The sequence below is a fragment of the Neopelma chrysocephalum genome, unplaced genomic scaffold (genome assembly GCF_003984885.1).
Source record: "Neopelma chrysocephalum unplaced genomic scaffold, ASM398488v2 Primary Assembly neopelma1_77, whole genome shotgun sequence".
NCBI lineage: Eukaryota > Metazoa > Chordata > Aves > Passeriformes > Pipridae > Neopelma > Neopelma chrysocephalum.
Window position 1 is genome coordinate 5,068,181 of NW_020897738.1, and position 13,978 is coordinate 5,082,158.

The 13,978-nt window shown below is 43.6% G+C and overlaps 1 protein-coding gene across 1 annotated transcript in view; it reads left to right on the forward strand.

Moving 5' to 3' along the window:
* Nucleotides 1–13,978, forward strand: part of TMEM132C (transmembrane protein 132C) — a 203,100-nt gene that overhangs the window by 56,989 nt on the left and 132,133 nt on the right. Inside the window, exon 2 of the mRNA XM_027689249.1 lies at nucleotides 1,429–2,317. Within this exon, the coding sequence (XP_027545050.1) occupies nucleotides 1,429–2,317 (889 nt within the window). The remainder of the gene's footprint in view (nucleotides 1–1,428; nucleotides 2,318–13,978) is intronic.

The window sequence follows — 13,978 nt, forward strand, 5'->3', positions numbered from 1 at the left end:
GAGAGTGTGTCTCTGTAGGGTGTTTTGGAGGTCTTCAGGTGTTCCTGAGTTTCAGGATGAATCTGTGCATTGTGTTGCCCCTGCCTTTCTTCTTTAAAGAGCTGAACTTCCACAGAACCTTAAATCCTGATTCTGATGGGATTCCCCATTGGAAGTGACATGTCTGAAGGCAAACTCTGTTTTTAAACACTCAAGACAGTCTAGCACTGGATTCATCATTTACCTTCTGTACCTATAGCTAATCCCTTCAGTATGAGTTTAGTTGTGAATAGTATGACATAATCAACATGTATTTTAACTCCACTGTTATCTACCCTAATTTAGATAATAAATTTTACCTTTCAACAATAACTGTCCTTAACCTTTTTAGCAGGAAAATAACATTCAGGTCAAAAGAGATCTGATATTCAGCCAAAACTTGAAATTGGCCAGTATGTTCTAATTTCTCTCTGTGTGCATCTTATATATTAGCACTTGTTGAAATATTTCTAGCCTGTGGTGTGCACCTGCATTGAAATAACTTAGAATGCTGAGGTAGTGTTGATATTAAATTATAGAGGTGTAGATAGACCACAGTGCCAGAAACAGTAATACGAGAGCAAGGTTTCTTCTGTGAAATGGTGGGGGGGAGGTCAGTCCTTAGAAAAGAAGTTTCTGGCTTTGCCCATGGAACAGAAACTCTCTTGGATCTCCTGGCCAGTGTTCCTGCAGGGATGGTGATCTGCAGTCCTTGGGGGCTGCACTGACTTACCCAACACCTCATGAACTCTGTCACTGAGCAGAAAGACAGGAGGGAAGTTTCTAAGTGGGTGGAAAGAAGGACCAGAAGGGAGTGGGGAAGGTGAGCATGTGGGTGTTTTGTTTTTTCAAAGACACCCTGTTTACTTGTGGAATTGCTTTGGGAAGGCTTTGACTTTGATTTGTCCTTAAGAGATTGGGTGTGTGCAAACTTACACAAGTTTGCTTGAAGTTCTGTTGGGGAGGTGAGACACCACATAGGAGTGACTAGTACCGTATTTATTTCTCATCCAGGTGATAGTCAAAATATTCAATGAGTATTTTATAGACCTACTGGGTATTAGCAAAGCACTGCTGTGGTTCAGTCCAGCCATGTGAAAAGGCTGTTGGGACAAGCATTGCTTCTGCTTGTGAACCCTCCTCTGGGAGTATGAGCTGCAGACAACCCTTAGTACATCATCCATGTGACAAAACATTTATCACAGATGCTCTAAAACCTGCATTATATTTTCTTTAGTGAATGTAATGCAAAAAAAGAATTAGCTACATCTAAACACGTAGCTAACCTGTAAATCCTTGCATGAAATAATGCTTGTCCCTAACTTACCAGGTGGCTCCACTGAAGTTTGTGCTAAATGACCCTTTGAACCTCTAAGCAGATTTGATCTAAGTCACCTTTTCTTTTATTAGTGACAGAGTGTCGAGGGGTCTTGGACAACAATCAGAGATTTTCCTCATTGCCAACGTACCTCCCTGTGAGCTATCGGATCTCCAACACCGAGACGTCTTTCTTTCTCAAGGAAGCCAACCAGGACTTCATGAGAAATTCCAGTTTGCAATCCAGGGTGGAATCGTTCTTCCCCTACAAAGCCAAGAGGCCGCCTGTATTAAACGCCAGCTACGGCCCTTTCTCCGTGGAACAAGCCGTGCCCCAGGACCTCATGTTAACTTCTAGCTTTTTCGGATCCGCCAACAAGTTCACTTACAACTGGAAACTTCAGGCCTACATCATGAGCAACAAGATTTACCCCAGCAAGCCCAAGGTGCAGGTGCTGTTCTACATCGTGGGCAGGGACTGGGATGACTACAGCACCACGGAGCGCCTGCCCTGCCTGCGGGTGTTCGCCTTCCGAGAGACGCGGGAGGTGCGAGGCAGCTGCAGGCTCAAAGGGGACCTGGGGCTCTGTGTGGCAGAGCTGGAGCTCCTGCCCAGCTGGTTCAACCCCCCCACGGTTGTCACGGGCCGTAAAAAGCCACCGGATCAGTTGGAAGGGAGCCCCGTGGAGCTTTACTACACCATCCAAGCGGGAGATGAGAAGGGAGAGTGCACCCCCGAGGATATAAGGAAGGGAAATGCCATCCGGCCGGGGAAGGATGGCATGGATGAAACCGTGTCCCACCTGCAGAGGATTGGATCTGTCAGCCTCTATCGAGGCCAGGAGACCTCCCAGCTAACAGAGCTAAGGCTGGATAGTAACATTGTTGTCTGGTTGCCCTCAAAGCCGGTCAAACAAGGAGAGGTTGTGAACGTTTATGTGACGATTGCCAACAATTCCACGGTGGATCAGTTCATACTCAGGTACAGTAAGTTGTTTCTCTGTGTTTCTAACCTGGTGGCACACAAAGGTGATGGGGACACGTGATGAATCTTAACTACTTTGAAGTTTGAAGGTTGCTCCACGTCACTGAAATATATTATTTTCTTCTTTGCATGGATTTTTTTTTGATGGATTGACAGCCTCCATCACCAGGAGGCTTTTAACGTGTCCACTGTGCCATTTATCACAGGCCCACAGTGTGTACAAAAGGTGTACAAAACCCAGCAGTTTGCTGCTTTAGTGGGGCCATTTCTGTGCCGTGGCAGACCCTGAGACATCAGAAAAGTTCTCTGCTTTACAGAGCTTTTAAAATCAGGTTTTTATTGCACGGGCATGGAGTTTAAATGTAGAAAAACTTCAATTACCTGCTTTTCTGTAAGTGCTCTGGCAGAACTCGCCTCTCCCACACACAGAGCGGTTTTGTTATGAGAGCTCTTTAGGGAGGGGTTTAACTGTCTGCTTGCAGTTCAGTAGCGTTTTTCTTTGCCAAAACATCTACCCTTTAAAATAAGGCCCAATGTGTTTGATATTGCTGCTGGCTGAAAGGGACTGTTAGAAGTGAGTGCCATTATTTTGGCCAGGAGTGGGAACACAAGCACTGCCTTACTAGGTCAGATCACTTTCCTTTTATTTTCTTCTTTAGCAGTTTCCCTACTGATCAGATGAAAATCCTTTGAGGATGACAAAGACTGGGAAACTTGTTAATCACTGAAATATTTGATGTATCTTTTTTTTCCTTGTTACCAGGCTTTAAATTCAGTGGAAATTTCCACGGTGATAAGCAACAATTGCTCTTTAAAGCCTCAGGGAATCAAGAGTTTCCCAAAAGATTCTGCACATGAAAGTATTTATTTCTAAGGCTTATATGAATTAGATTAATACATAGTTGACAACTACTGAGGAGAATGGCCTTTAGAACAGGAAGTGTCGCTTGGCAGATAAAAGGCTTTTATTTGAAAAAAGGGGGATTTTAGTCATCCCAGAACCGTTCTGGTGTTTGCAGCTTCGGTTAAATTGGCAAGATAATCTCCCAGACACCTGTTTACTGAGTGAAACCTCTGTGATAGAAGTATTTTCTGACGTTGTCGCTTATCTTTTATTGAAAATCCTTTTTCACAAAGTAGTAGAAACAGAATACTTTTCCACATAACACGCATAGCTGTGGTGAAAAAAGAAATCCAAAGGCAGTGAGCTGGGTATTTGCTGGGTGGATGGGAGAGGGGACCACCCTTTGAAGGTCTGCGCCACACTCTTTATTTTCCTGAACACTGAGTTGAAGAGAAACAAGGTTGTTGAATTCTGGGAATGTATTTCTTTGCTCAGAAATGAATCTTGACTGCCTGGGCAGGGATATCATTTGCATGTTGAGAGGTGTGAGAGGTAGACATGATAATGTGGGACATCAGTAGTTGCCTGTGTGACTTGCTGTTATGGGCAGAGTGGATTGGCTTTGGTTTTGAGAACAGGTGACTGATTGATCTGAAGTGAACAGTCTTAAATTTATTGGTGACTCTGTCCTGAAACACCCTTTTGTTGAAAAGATTTACATTTTTGCTTAACATTGCTTTGAACCAGACACAAGAACACGAGGCTGAAGAGACCAAGATTTTTTTTTTTAAATGGCTTTTTCTTGCTTCCAGTGGGAAGGGGCAGGTGGTCGTTTTTCTTGAGAGGTAATTCAAGGCTGACTGACTTTGAGTGTGCTTCCTCCTCTCCACGACCAAAGGCAAGAAAACAATGTGAGATATTCCAAAGCAATCTTGGTTTTCAAAACTTTGTCTTGCAGGCGTGTTAGACCCTTTTATCTACCCAAGCTGTTGATCTGTGTAGTTGCAAAGACATCAGATGGAAGCTTTGCTCAGGGTGTACAGGAGGCACAAGAAAAGAAGTGGTTTTAACTGGTTTCCTGACACTGCAGCAGGAAGGGACAGCTGATCCCACTGGCAGAAGCTGTGTGGGATCCCATGAGCTGTGTCCTTGTTCTCTTGGCTGGGAAGGTTTCTGTCACGGTTTTGGTGGCAGAGGGGACAGGCTGGCAAAGACCACGTGGAGCTTCCTGGTTCTGTGGTGAAAATCTGTCGTCTTCAAACTTCCAAGGTGTTTGGGAAGAGTATGGAATTTGACCCAGGAATCTATGAAGTGTCTGTGTTTTACAGATATAAAAGCCAAGTGAACAGAGCATCCAGGGAGTAGCAGTGCATATGCTGGCTCTGCCTGGGGGCTCCCTTAACCTTCTCCGTGGCCATTTGCCTGGGTACAGAGAGCTGTGTGCTCTCATCCTCTTGGGTTCCCAGCAGAGCAATCCCTACATCCTGTGACATGCATTCACATTTAATCATCCTACAGAAAAAACACACCACACATTATCCCCGGGCAGAGTGGGTTTGTTTATTTTCTGCTTCTTGTGTATTATTCATTGAGGTATTGCAACATGCAGTGCTGAAGCAAACAGCATGTGATCATTGCTTGGGGGGTGGGAAATAATAGCTACAAATCTTCTCTGGCAAAAGGGAAGTAGACTGGTCTAAATGACCTCATAGCCACAAATCATTGCAATTGAAACCGTGTTCTTAAATGGTGTCTTAATTCAGAATCCTGTTACTGTATCTATACATTTATCAGCCCAGGAACACCAGTAAAGTCAAAGAGAGTGACTAATATGGCAGGGAGTGAAGGGGATTATGCTCAGTAGCACATTAACGCAGTGGGAGCACTGTGTGCATAAACACAGGTCTTCCCTTCTTGCATGGAGTCAGCACAGGGCTGTTGTGAAAGCAGTTCAAACAGTCCTGGAAGGTTATAAGTCCTGTTCACAGCCCTGTTCCTGTCCTGCTGTGTCACCTCTGGTGAGTCTTTACAGGTATTCTTTGTATGCAACACAGAAAATTCAGACAGTTGGTCAGTCCTGTTCCTGAGGGACTTTGATTTCTTCTGATGGAAGGGGTTTCAGGTTTGCCTTATATTATCAATAGTAATGGGAATGGGAAAATCATGATAAAAGAGCTGAAGAAATAGAGAAGGGGGAAGAAAATATCGCCCTGCTTTCCTACCATTGGCAAGGATTTCTGGGCCCTCAAAAGACAGATGAATTATATTTACTGCTGACTGAACAGTAAGGAAAATTACTGTTACCTCTAGCAGTTGGTAAACTATGAACAGAAGTAGCATCAGTACAGGACAAAAAAGAAAAAAAACTAGCAATATTTAAAATGAGGATCATTTAGATCTTCTGTGTCCTTCCCAGAGCTGTTACAAACTGTTACAACTGGCTTGAGCAGAGCTACATGATTGATTGTCTCCTCACCAGTTGCTGTTAAACACACCCTTCTCATCCGAGTCATCATTTTAGTGTATTGTCTGTAAGGATTAGAAAGCAAAATCCTTGGGGCACGACCCTGTTCTTGAATGCTTTTATGAGCTGCCCTCGCACCCAGCAGGCTACAAAAGAGGGAAGGAATCATAACCATGCCGAAAATAAGCTGTTCTTGCGGGGTTAACTTTCAGAAGGTTACACATAACTGCATGTGATTTTTGAGATGCTGGAAGGTGAGGAGGAGGCTGGGCACTGGGGAGTGGGTGAGCTCTGAATGCATTAGGCAGCTTTGAAAAGGTTGCCCTGTGTGCATTGCTGGGTTTGTGCTGTAGCTCTAAATACTTTTCCAGGTACTGCACCATTAAAGGATCCTGCCATCCATTTTTCATGGCGTGATGTGCCACATCTTGATCTGGCAGAGCACTGCACAGCACAGGGCTAAAGCAAGAGGTGTGGGAGTGTTAAGTGTTTTGTGTCACTCTGCTGGGCAGCAGCTAATCTTTAACTCACTCTAGAAGGTGCTGAACCACCAGATAACCCGATTTACGGGAGGTATTGAGAAGGATAAGTAAAGAGAAAGGGGATGAAGTTGTTACATCCTGATTAGAGAAAAGAGGTGTAACACACTGGTAATTTTTTTTTCCCCTTCAGGCTTCTTATTGCAGGTTTTGCAGTGCAGCTCCTTGCACCCGAAGGGATGTAGGTTGTAATCAGCGCTACTGAATTACCTTTGTCCAGCAAACAAATCAACCCAAGACAATGGGTAATTAGTAGTAATAATAAATCTACAGATTGGAAGAAGGATAAAGGATAAATGCAGTGAGGAAAGCTATTAAACCCATGAGCTGAGGCAGCTTTTACATGTCAGTTCCTAATGAGTATTGACAGCAAAGCTGTGTCAGGTGGTGCTGGGAAGAGCTGAAGACCTAGAGGAGGATGCACAGAATAGCCATAGAAAAGGTAGTTATGGTCATAACATCTCTGTACAGCCTGCTGGTAAATCTCAGTATTTCAAAGACTGGATTTGTGGCCATAAATAGCCATTTTAGAGGAATTAGTCATGAAAAAGGGGCATCTCCAGCACTAACTCAGCCTGCTTTGTGTGGAAGACCTGTCTGAGCCTCCCTAGGGAGTGAGTAAACCTCTCAGAGGGGTTTAGCCCTGTCCTCAGCTGTTCTACCTGCTCTATGTAAAAGAACCAGAAGTGGGAACATTTTTGAGCAGTTACTGTTTAATTTTAGACAGTGACATTTTAATCTTGCCTTATGATGAGATAGCTTTTACTGCCCTGAAATTTGCCTGTGCCTAATTGTTGGTTTATCAGTTTTTAGCTCTGCAGTGTGGTGGCATCATGGCAAACACCAGTGACATTGTAATCACCAACTGAGGCTGAAGGGAACCAAAACATACCAGACCTAAACCAAGACTGAGACCACTCTATGTTTTGTGTTAACCCATAATTCAGGATGTATTATCCCAAGTACCCATTTTCCACAGTAGATGAAATGCTGTTTTTCAACTCTTAAATGAAGAGTGTGCTTTTTTACACTGCTTCATATTTAGAACTAACACAGAGTGAAATGAAGAGAGACAGAATAGTTTGGTGCTTTTCTGGGAGTACATGTGTGTCTCCAGATGAGGAGAATTGCAACAAAACATTTTTCATTTCCTGTGCAGTTTTGCATCACTGAAATATTTAAAAGTGATTTTACTGCACAAAAGCATTTCGGGAGACATCTGAAAGGAGAGGAGTTGGAAGCCCTCAGACTTGCTTCTGTTGTCTCATTATTTCAAGGTACATTTTTAATTGAAAAATTGAGCTATTTTATGGTATTGATGGGACCCATAAAGTCAGGTACTAGGCCAGAGTTGCTTTGCAAAAGTGTCCAGAGCTGTGATGCATGGCTTGAAGGAGTTTTATATATTTCATGATGAGTTTTATATACTTCACTGTCTGGTGTTTAGCCTTGTGAAACTTCAGTTCTTATTGATCTTTTTGTTTCTTTTATTTTCCCTTCCATAGAATGATTAGTAACGATTCAGCTACAAATCTACAGTGGAGCAGGTTAATGAAAGAAAAATGATCTTTATTGTGCACTAATTAGGAAGTTAAGAGACTTAGATTCTCTTTCCTACTCCTGTTCAGGACTTACTGTGTTACTTTAGACATATCACTTCATCCCTGTTTACATCTTCACCTTCTTGGTTTGCTTATTTGTGCTGTTTCAGGGAAGAATTCAGGGCCCTGCTCTGTGTTGCACATTGAGGACAGTGAGTCTCTGCTCCCCGTGGGGAATCTCTGTATTGCGTAACACAAGCGACAGTAAATCATTCAGAAGTCGTTTCACTGGGGGGATTATGGTTTTTTGCAAGTACTGAGGTATAACAGCACTTTGCAAGTTGCTTTGTTCAGATTTGTCCTAAGTAAATTCATAGCTGTGGTGCTATCAGCTTTCACATTCTGCTTCAGTAAGCAACGGGGACAGTCTGCTGAAGCACTAATTGCCATTTACTAGAGAACTTGACAGGCTAACAGTAAAAAGGTAAATATTTCCCAATATTTTAAAAGCATTTGTGATGTCAAAAAATACTTCCTCAAAGCAGAGAATGTGTTAATGGTATTTTGAGAGGGTGGCATCACACTCCAGTCAGTTTAATGTCATCAGCCCTTAGCAGGCACTTTTCAGGGACAGTGGTGTCACACCAGAGGCACCTGGCTCCAAACAAATGACTCATTCTCAAAACTCCTAAGCTGGTGAGGATGTCCTTCAAAAGGAAGACTGAGAAAGGTGCTTCTCACCACAAGTGAAGGGCTGAAGAGCTCACTTGAGTCTGTGGTAGCAGTGAGTCAGGTTTGATAAAGTTTTAAAAGGAACTAATTATTAACTTGAAATTGAAGCCACCTAGAAAAGAGAAAGCAGGCGCTCTCCTCCTGACTGCTTTTAAATGCCTTCAAAAAAATGTGGTGCTTGAGAAACCTTCTGAACAATTCTATTGATGTCTCCAAAGCAACGTGCTCCTTAGTACTGAGAATTTATTGTTAGAAGGCTGATTCTGTGTTCCATACTTTGTAAATCATTTGCTGATTGACCAAGACTGAGTCGCTGGAGCACAGCTTTGCAATCAGTGAACCAGGAGGAGACTTTAGACCCCAGTAGGATCAGGAGGAAGTTCAGTGGTGCTGAAGTCCGTAGAGTACTCAGCACTGAGAATCAATCCCTTTTGAAAACATCCTTAAAACCTTCATCAGCTGCCTGTAAAGAGGAATTCCTATAATGAAGAAGTCTTACAAGAATTTACTAAAAATTGGTGGTGTAATACTTGCTGGAATGTTCTTTGTCTCATGAAAGCAGATGTTTCCAAAGTCCTGGTTCTGTGGGTTATTTGAGCCAGATTCAGGACCATCTCCACGTGACCGTAGACAAACCTGAACTGCATATAAATATATATATTTATAACTATAAAATGCATTTGGACTTTTGCACTTCAGGTTTGTACGTTTGAAAAGTTGCCCTAATATTTTGATTGGAAAAGTAGAAAGAATCCACGGGGGGGGGGGGCTATTATGGGGTCACATAAATGGACGAGAACAAAATTATTGCATCATCAGGCAGCCAGAGCATCGCTGGCTGGCGATGCTGCTTCCCGTGCTGGAGCTGAGGGTGGGGTTAATCTTGGCAAAGGCTCGTGCATACCAGAGTTCCAGAAACTTCATGTTGAGGTATCCTGTTAAAATTCCCTCTTGTAAGTAGTTTCCCTTCCCGTTCCCTTTAGTCTCGCCAGACTGGTGAAGTCATTCCTGGCTTGTTTTCCAAGCACTCTGCCGCACGTGTTCCTGCTGCCAGCGGGTGCCTCTGGCTCTTGTCCTGTCGGAGTCGCTGCTCCGGGTGTCCCGTTGTCTCCTGCCAACCTCTGCAGTGGCCCGGGCGAGGCTGCTCGGAGATGAGATGAGATGAGATGAGATAAGGCACCACTGCTTCATCTGTGTTTAGGCTGCTCGGCACTGGCGTGACTCGAGTTACAGCCGTTAATTAAATCCTTGGTTCTTTGCCTAATTAGGAACAATGGTGGCTCGTTATAAGATCACCCCGCAGAAACCCCAGTCCTCCCAAACCAGCGGCAGGGAGGGAGATTTCATTCTGCTGGGAGTTTAGTCGAACCAACAGAGTGTTTTCTGGCTGTCTGAAAAAGGCTGTGATCTGATGGGTTAGGGAACCTCCTGGGAATCCTCGGTGTGATTATCTGACAAGCTTCTGGGTACCAAGGCCCCTGTAAGCAAGAAAGTGTGTGAGCCTGTGGGTCTGAATGGAAATGAGAATCCCTGAGAAAAATTGCGTGACAAGGCTTTAAAAACCTTAGTGCATCTGTTAAAGATGTGAAAGCACTGGTGACTTGCTGGAATCATACTGGGAGGGACATCAGCATGTCATAGCTCCGGGCTTGGAGGGAGGAGTTGGGATGGGAGGATGAATGGGGAGTAATCCAAGAGTAGATGTCTGGGCTAAAAGATGGGTTTATCTGTATTGTTTTATTGGTGCTTGTGGGGCTCATTATTTAAGACAGAAACTGTCAGATTGATTGAAGTTTCTGTTTTGGCAGACTGCTGCTCCTCACTCATGGGAACACACACAGAGAGAACTTAAATTGTTTATATATTCTTACAGCACTTTATAGTTAAACTTCCACACAAGGCGTGAGGATGGTGGAAGTGCTGCTCTGCACGTAGGAGTTAATTTCTACACAACACTGAGCTTTCCTATAAGCTATAGAATGTTCGACTCCAATTTTTGTCACTGTTTCCATTGGGACCCCATTGGGGTGCTCTGTATTTCCTTGAAATCCCACCCTGCCCAGTATGTGCTGTCTCTTCAGGGAGGTGTGTGCTGCTGTGTTTCGTATTCTCTTGAAAAGAAAATTGCATTTCTACAGATTTCTAGTGAACAGAAAAACTGATTAATTCATGGTTTAGATGAGACTGGGTTAAAAGAAAATTCAGCATTTTTTTTTGTTTGTTTGCCTGGTTCCTGGTGTGTTACAAAATGTCTCTATTAGCAAAGCTGCCAGGGGGTTAATTTGCAATAACAGCCTAATCATCTCCAGCAACATCATTTTAGGTTTTCATATTGCTGCTTGGATCAGCAAGACTAGAGAAAAGGAGATTTGAGAAGTAGCGCATATCTTAGGAAAAAGGAAAAATGGGGGAAGCACTTCAGACAGAGCCCTCTGCATCCTCAGCTGTCAGGCTGCTTTAAAAACTCCTCTTTTTCTTTCAAGTTCTGGCTCTGAGATGTAACCCTTCATTTCCAAAGTGCCACGAGACTGAGCACTTTGTACAAGGGAGACAGGCTCGTCGAAGGGAATATCTGGTACTTACCAAAATTTAGAGCTTGATTCCTCAACCTCCCTGATTAGTTGTTAACCAGAACACATAAACAGTTGTGGATCGTGAATCACAACTTGGATTTTGCAGATAAAAGAGTCCCTGACAGACCAGACCATCAAGTCATGCTTAGTTTTCCACTCACCCTGCAAGAGCTGGGTGAGGCAGTTCAACCCTGCAGGTGATCCCAGAGGCACAAACGTGGTTGCTGACCTGCCTGAGGGGATTCCTGACTTGACACACACTGGACATTTGTGGATCCTATTTCGAGGACACTAAATTTTCCTATGGATTGCATGGCTGCTTACTCAGGGCTCTAAGCTTTGCTATAGGTTTTAAAAAATTAGGTGCTGTGATGGTAATTGCTGGAGTCGCTGAGTCACTTGTCGTGCCTGGTCTCAGCAGGTTGTGCAAATACCACCAGTAGCAACGAAAATATTTTTCTGCTTGAGGTTATGTATAGCTTAGAAAAAGCTCTGGTTGCATGGAAGGGAAACACCAGCCCAGAGTAGGAGCCTGTCACTTAGGAATGTACCCAAATTTAGTCCTATCAAGAGTGATGAGAATATTCCCAGGCTTTAGGCTACTTTTTATTCCTCTGGATTCAAGACATCCACGAGAGGCCATATTAGCAACAGCTTCTGATTTTCTCTTCCCTAGCAGCCTGATTACAGTTTTCCAGCAGAAAGGAATGACCAAACCTTTTTTTTTGATAAGTACTTAGTCTCTGTTGGTTGTGTGATGATGACTGTGGACAGTGTACACTTACATGTGTTGTCATATTGGTTTTTTTGACACAGAAGATGGTAAAAGGGTGCTGTTAAAGTTATAATTCATTTGTCAACTCAGTGCACTGTGAATGGAACAGAGCTGGTCCAAGCAGAGGCTCAGGGCACAAGAAAAAGCAGCTGGAGGGTCACAAGTCAGCTGTAGGATCAGGAGGGTCACACAATCTCACATGGCAGCATTCAAGGAGGGGACTTGGATCCTTGGCACTGGACTTTGATTTATTGGTGGGTACTGCTGTGCTCCTGATGACATGAGAAAGTGGTGATTCCAGACCCAAGGGGCTCAACTTGGCAGCAGAATCTCTGAGGGGAGGTACCAACAACCTTGTGCTTGGATCCATTGGGGTCTGAGCTGGGGGACACTAGCTTCAAAACAATTCCCCAGCGACTTCCTGGTGAAGTGTCAGCATCTCAAATCAAGCTGTTCAAAGCCTTAGAAAAGGTTATTGCAAGCAACAATCTAACCAGGACAGAACCACATGAAGCTGATGTGTAATCTCCATTTTCCAGACTCTAGGGTACTGCTTAAGAATGTTTCTCTTATCTGTCTGAGACAATGCTACTGTAATTAGCACCGGGCAGAAATATTGACAGGGCTGAGTGAAGATTTTATCAGCTGGCTGTAGATAGTGACAGCTGGTTAATGTTCATATTTTCTGAAAGATCTTTAAAGAAATCCTGAAGAGTTGTTCAGAAATTAATATGCCTCATCCCTCTTTGTGTTGCTGAAGTATGGTTGTGCTGTCATTCTTTAATTTCCATAGCATCTCAGGTGATGAGTGCTTTGTCCATTGCTATGGTAACTGTGGTTTTATTTCATACTCAAAGTAAACATTGACATAAACCCCGCTGTAAGGTGCTCCTTTTATTCATTGTGTGCACCTAATGGATGCCATAGCTGTGCAAATATGTCGTGATTGTAGTGGATAGAGAGCAATAAACTGGAAGTCTAGTGCCCTGCTATATAACTGGTTTCACCTTTCAGCACAGGCGTAATTTTATGGCAGCCACTTCAACTCTGTTTTTACTCCTACCCATGTTTAATTAGATTTCAGATACTTCAGGGTGGAAACAGTCCCTGACTGTGTGTCAGTGAGTGCTTAAGGGAAATGGGATCTAATAGCAGATGAGGCATGCGAACTTTGTTTTTGCTCTTAAACAGCTCCATTTTGAAGTGGAATTGATCCCATGAACTTTTGGCAGTTGTTCAAAATCCCTCCCAACCTTTTTCCGAACACTAATGATGGGAGTAGCAGTTCTTTTCCTGTGTTACTGCTTCTATTTTGTTGCCTTAAAAGCCCCAAATGTCTCATGAAAAGCTGTACAAAGCTGCAGTAGCCTCAGTCCCCTCCACGAGGCTCTGCTACCCAGTTCCCTTCAGGATTGCTGGGGGACACTGAGCTTCAGGATTGCTGTTCCTCAGGACATGTGTGGAGTGATGCAGATGCAGAATGAAGTGTTACCAGTTCCTCCCTCCCAGTGCAGTGGTGATTTGCTTTGAGTCCTCACACCCCCTGTGACACCCCGGGGACAGCTGTTAGGTCTGGCTCTTCTTGAAAGAAAAGGGCTGTTGGAAAAAGTCTGCCTGCAAGCGTTTTCTAAGGTTCTCTCTGCTCCCTATCACAATTACCTGATAAATGTGGCAATTATCTTTTCATTTCAGAGTAAAAAATTTAAAAAAATAAAATGAAACAACCTAATTTTTATCTACAAGAAGAGGGCTTGCATGTTCTGTGTTATATCCTGCGTGATTTTAGAGTCACTCAGATGGAACCTCATTAAACATCTTTACAGCCCTCTTAGGTTTGTCTCTATTAACTATTACAGGGCTTTCCCATGAGGGAATGACTCTGTGCCAGCTTGCACTAAAATCCAGCCCAGTTTGCTCTGATGGACTGTTCTGTGGGGAGTGCTGGCACCAAAAATGCTGTGCAAGGAGAGGGGTGTTTGCAGGACTGAAACTGTGAGCCCCAGGTCTGTGTGTGCTCTGGTCAGAGGTAAACACATGCAAGAACCCTTCAAATCCAGATTAATAACTTTATGAAATGCTGTTTAGTCCTGCAGATGAGAATGTGCTGGGGACTGCAGTGAATATTGTTGAAAGGGGCAAAGTTTGATATGATTACACTTTCCTACTTCTGCAGTTATTTCAACGTAAAAG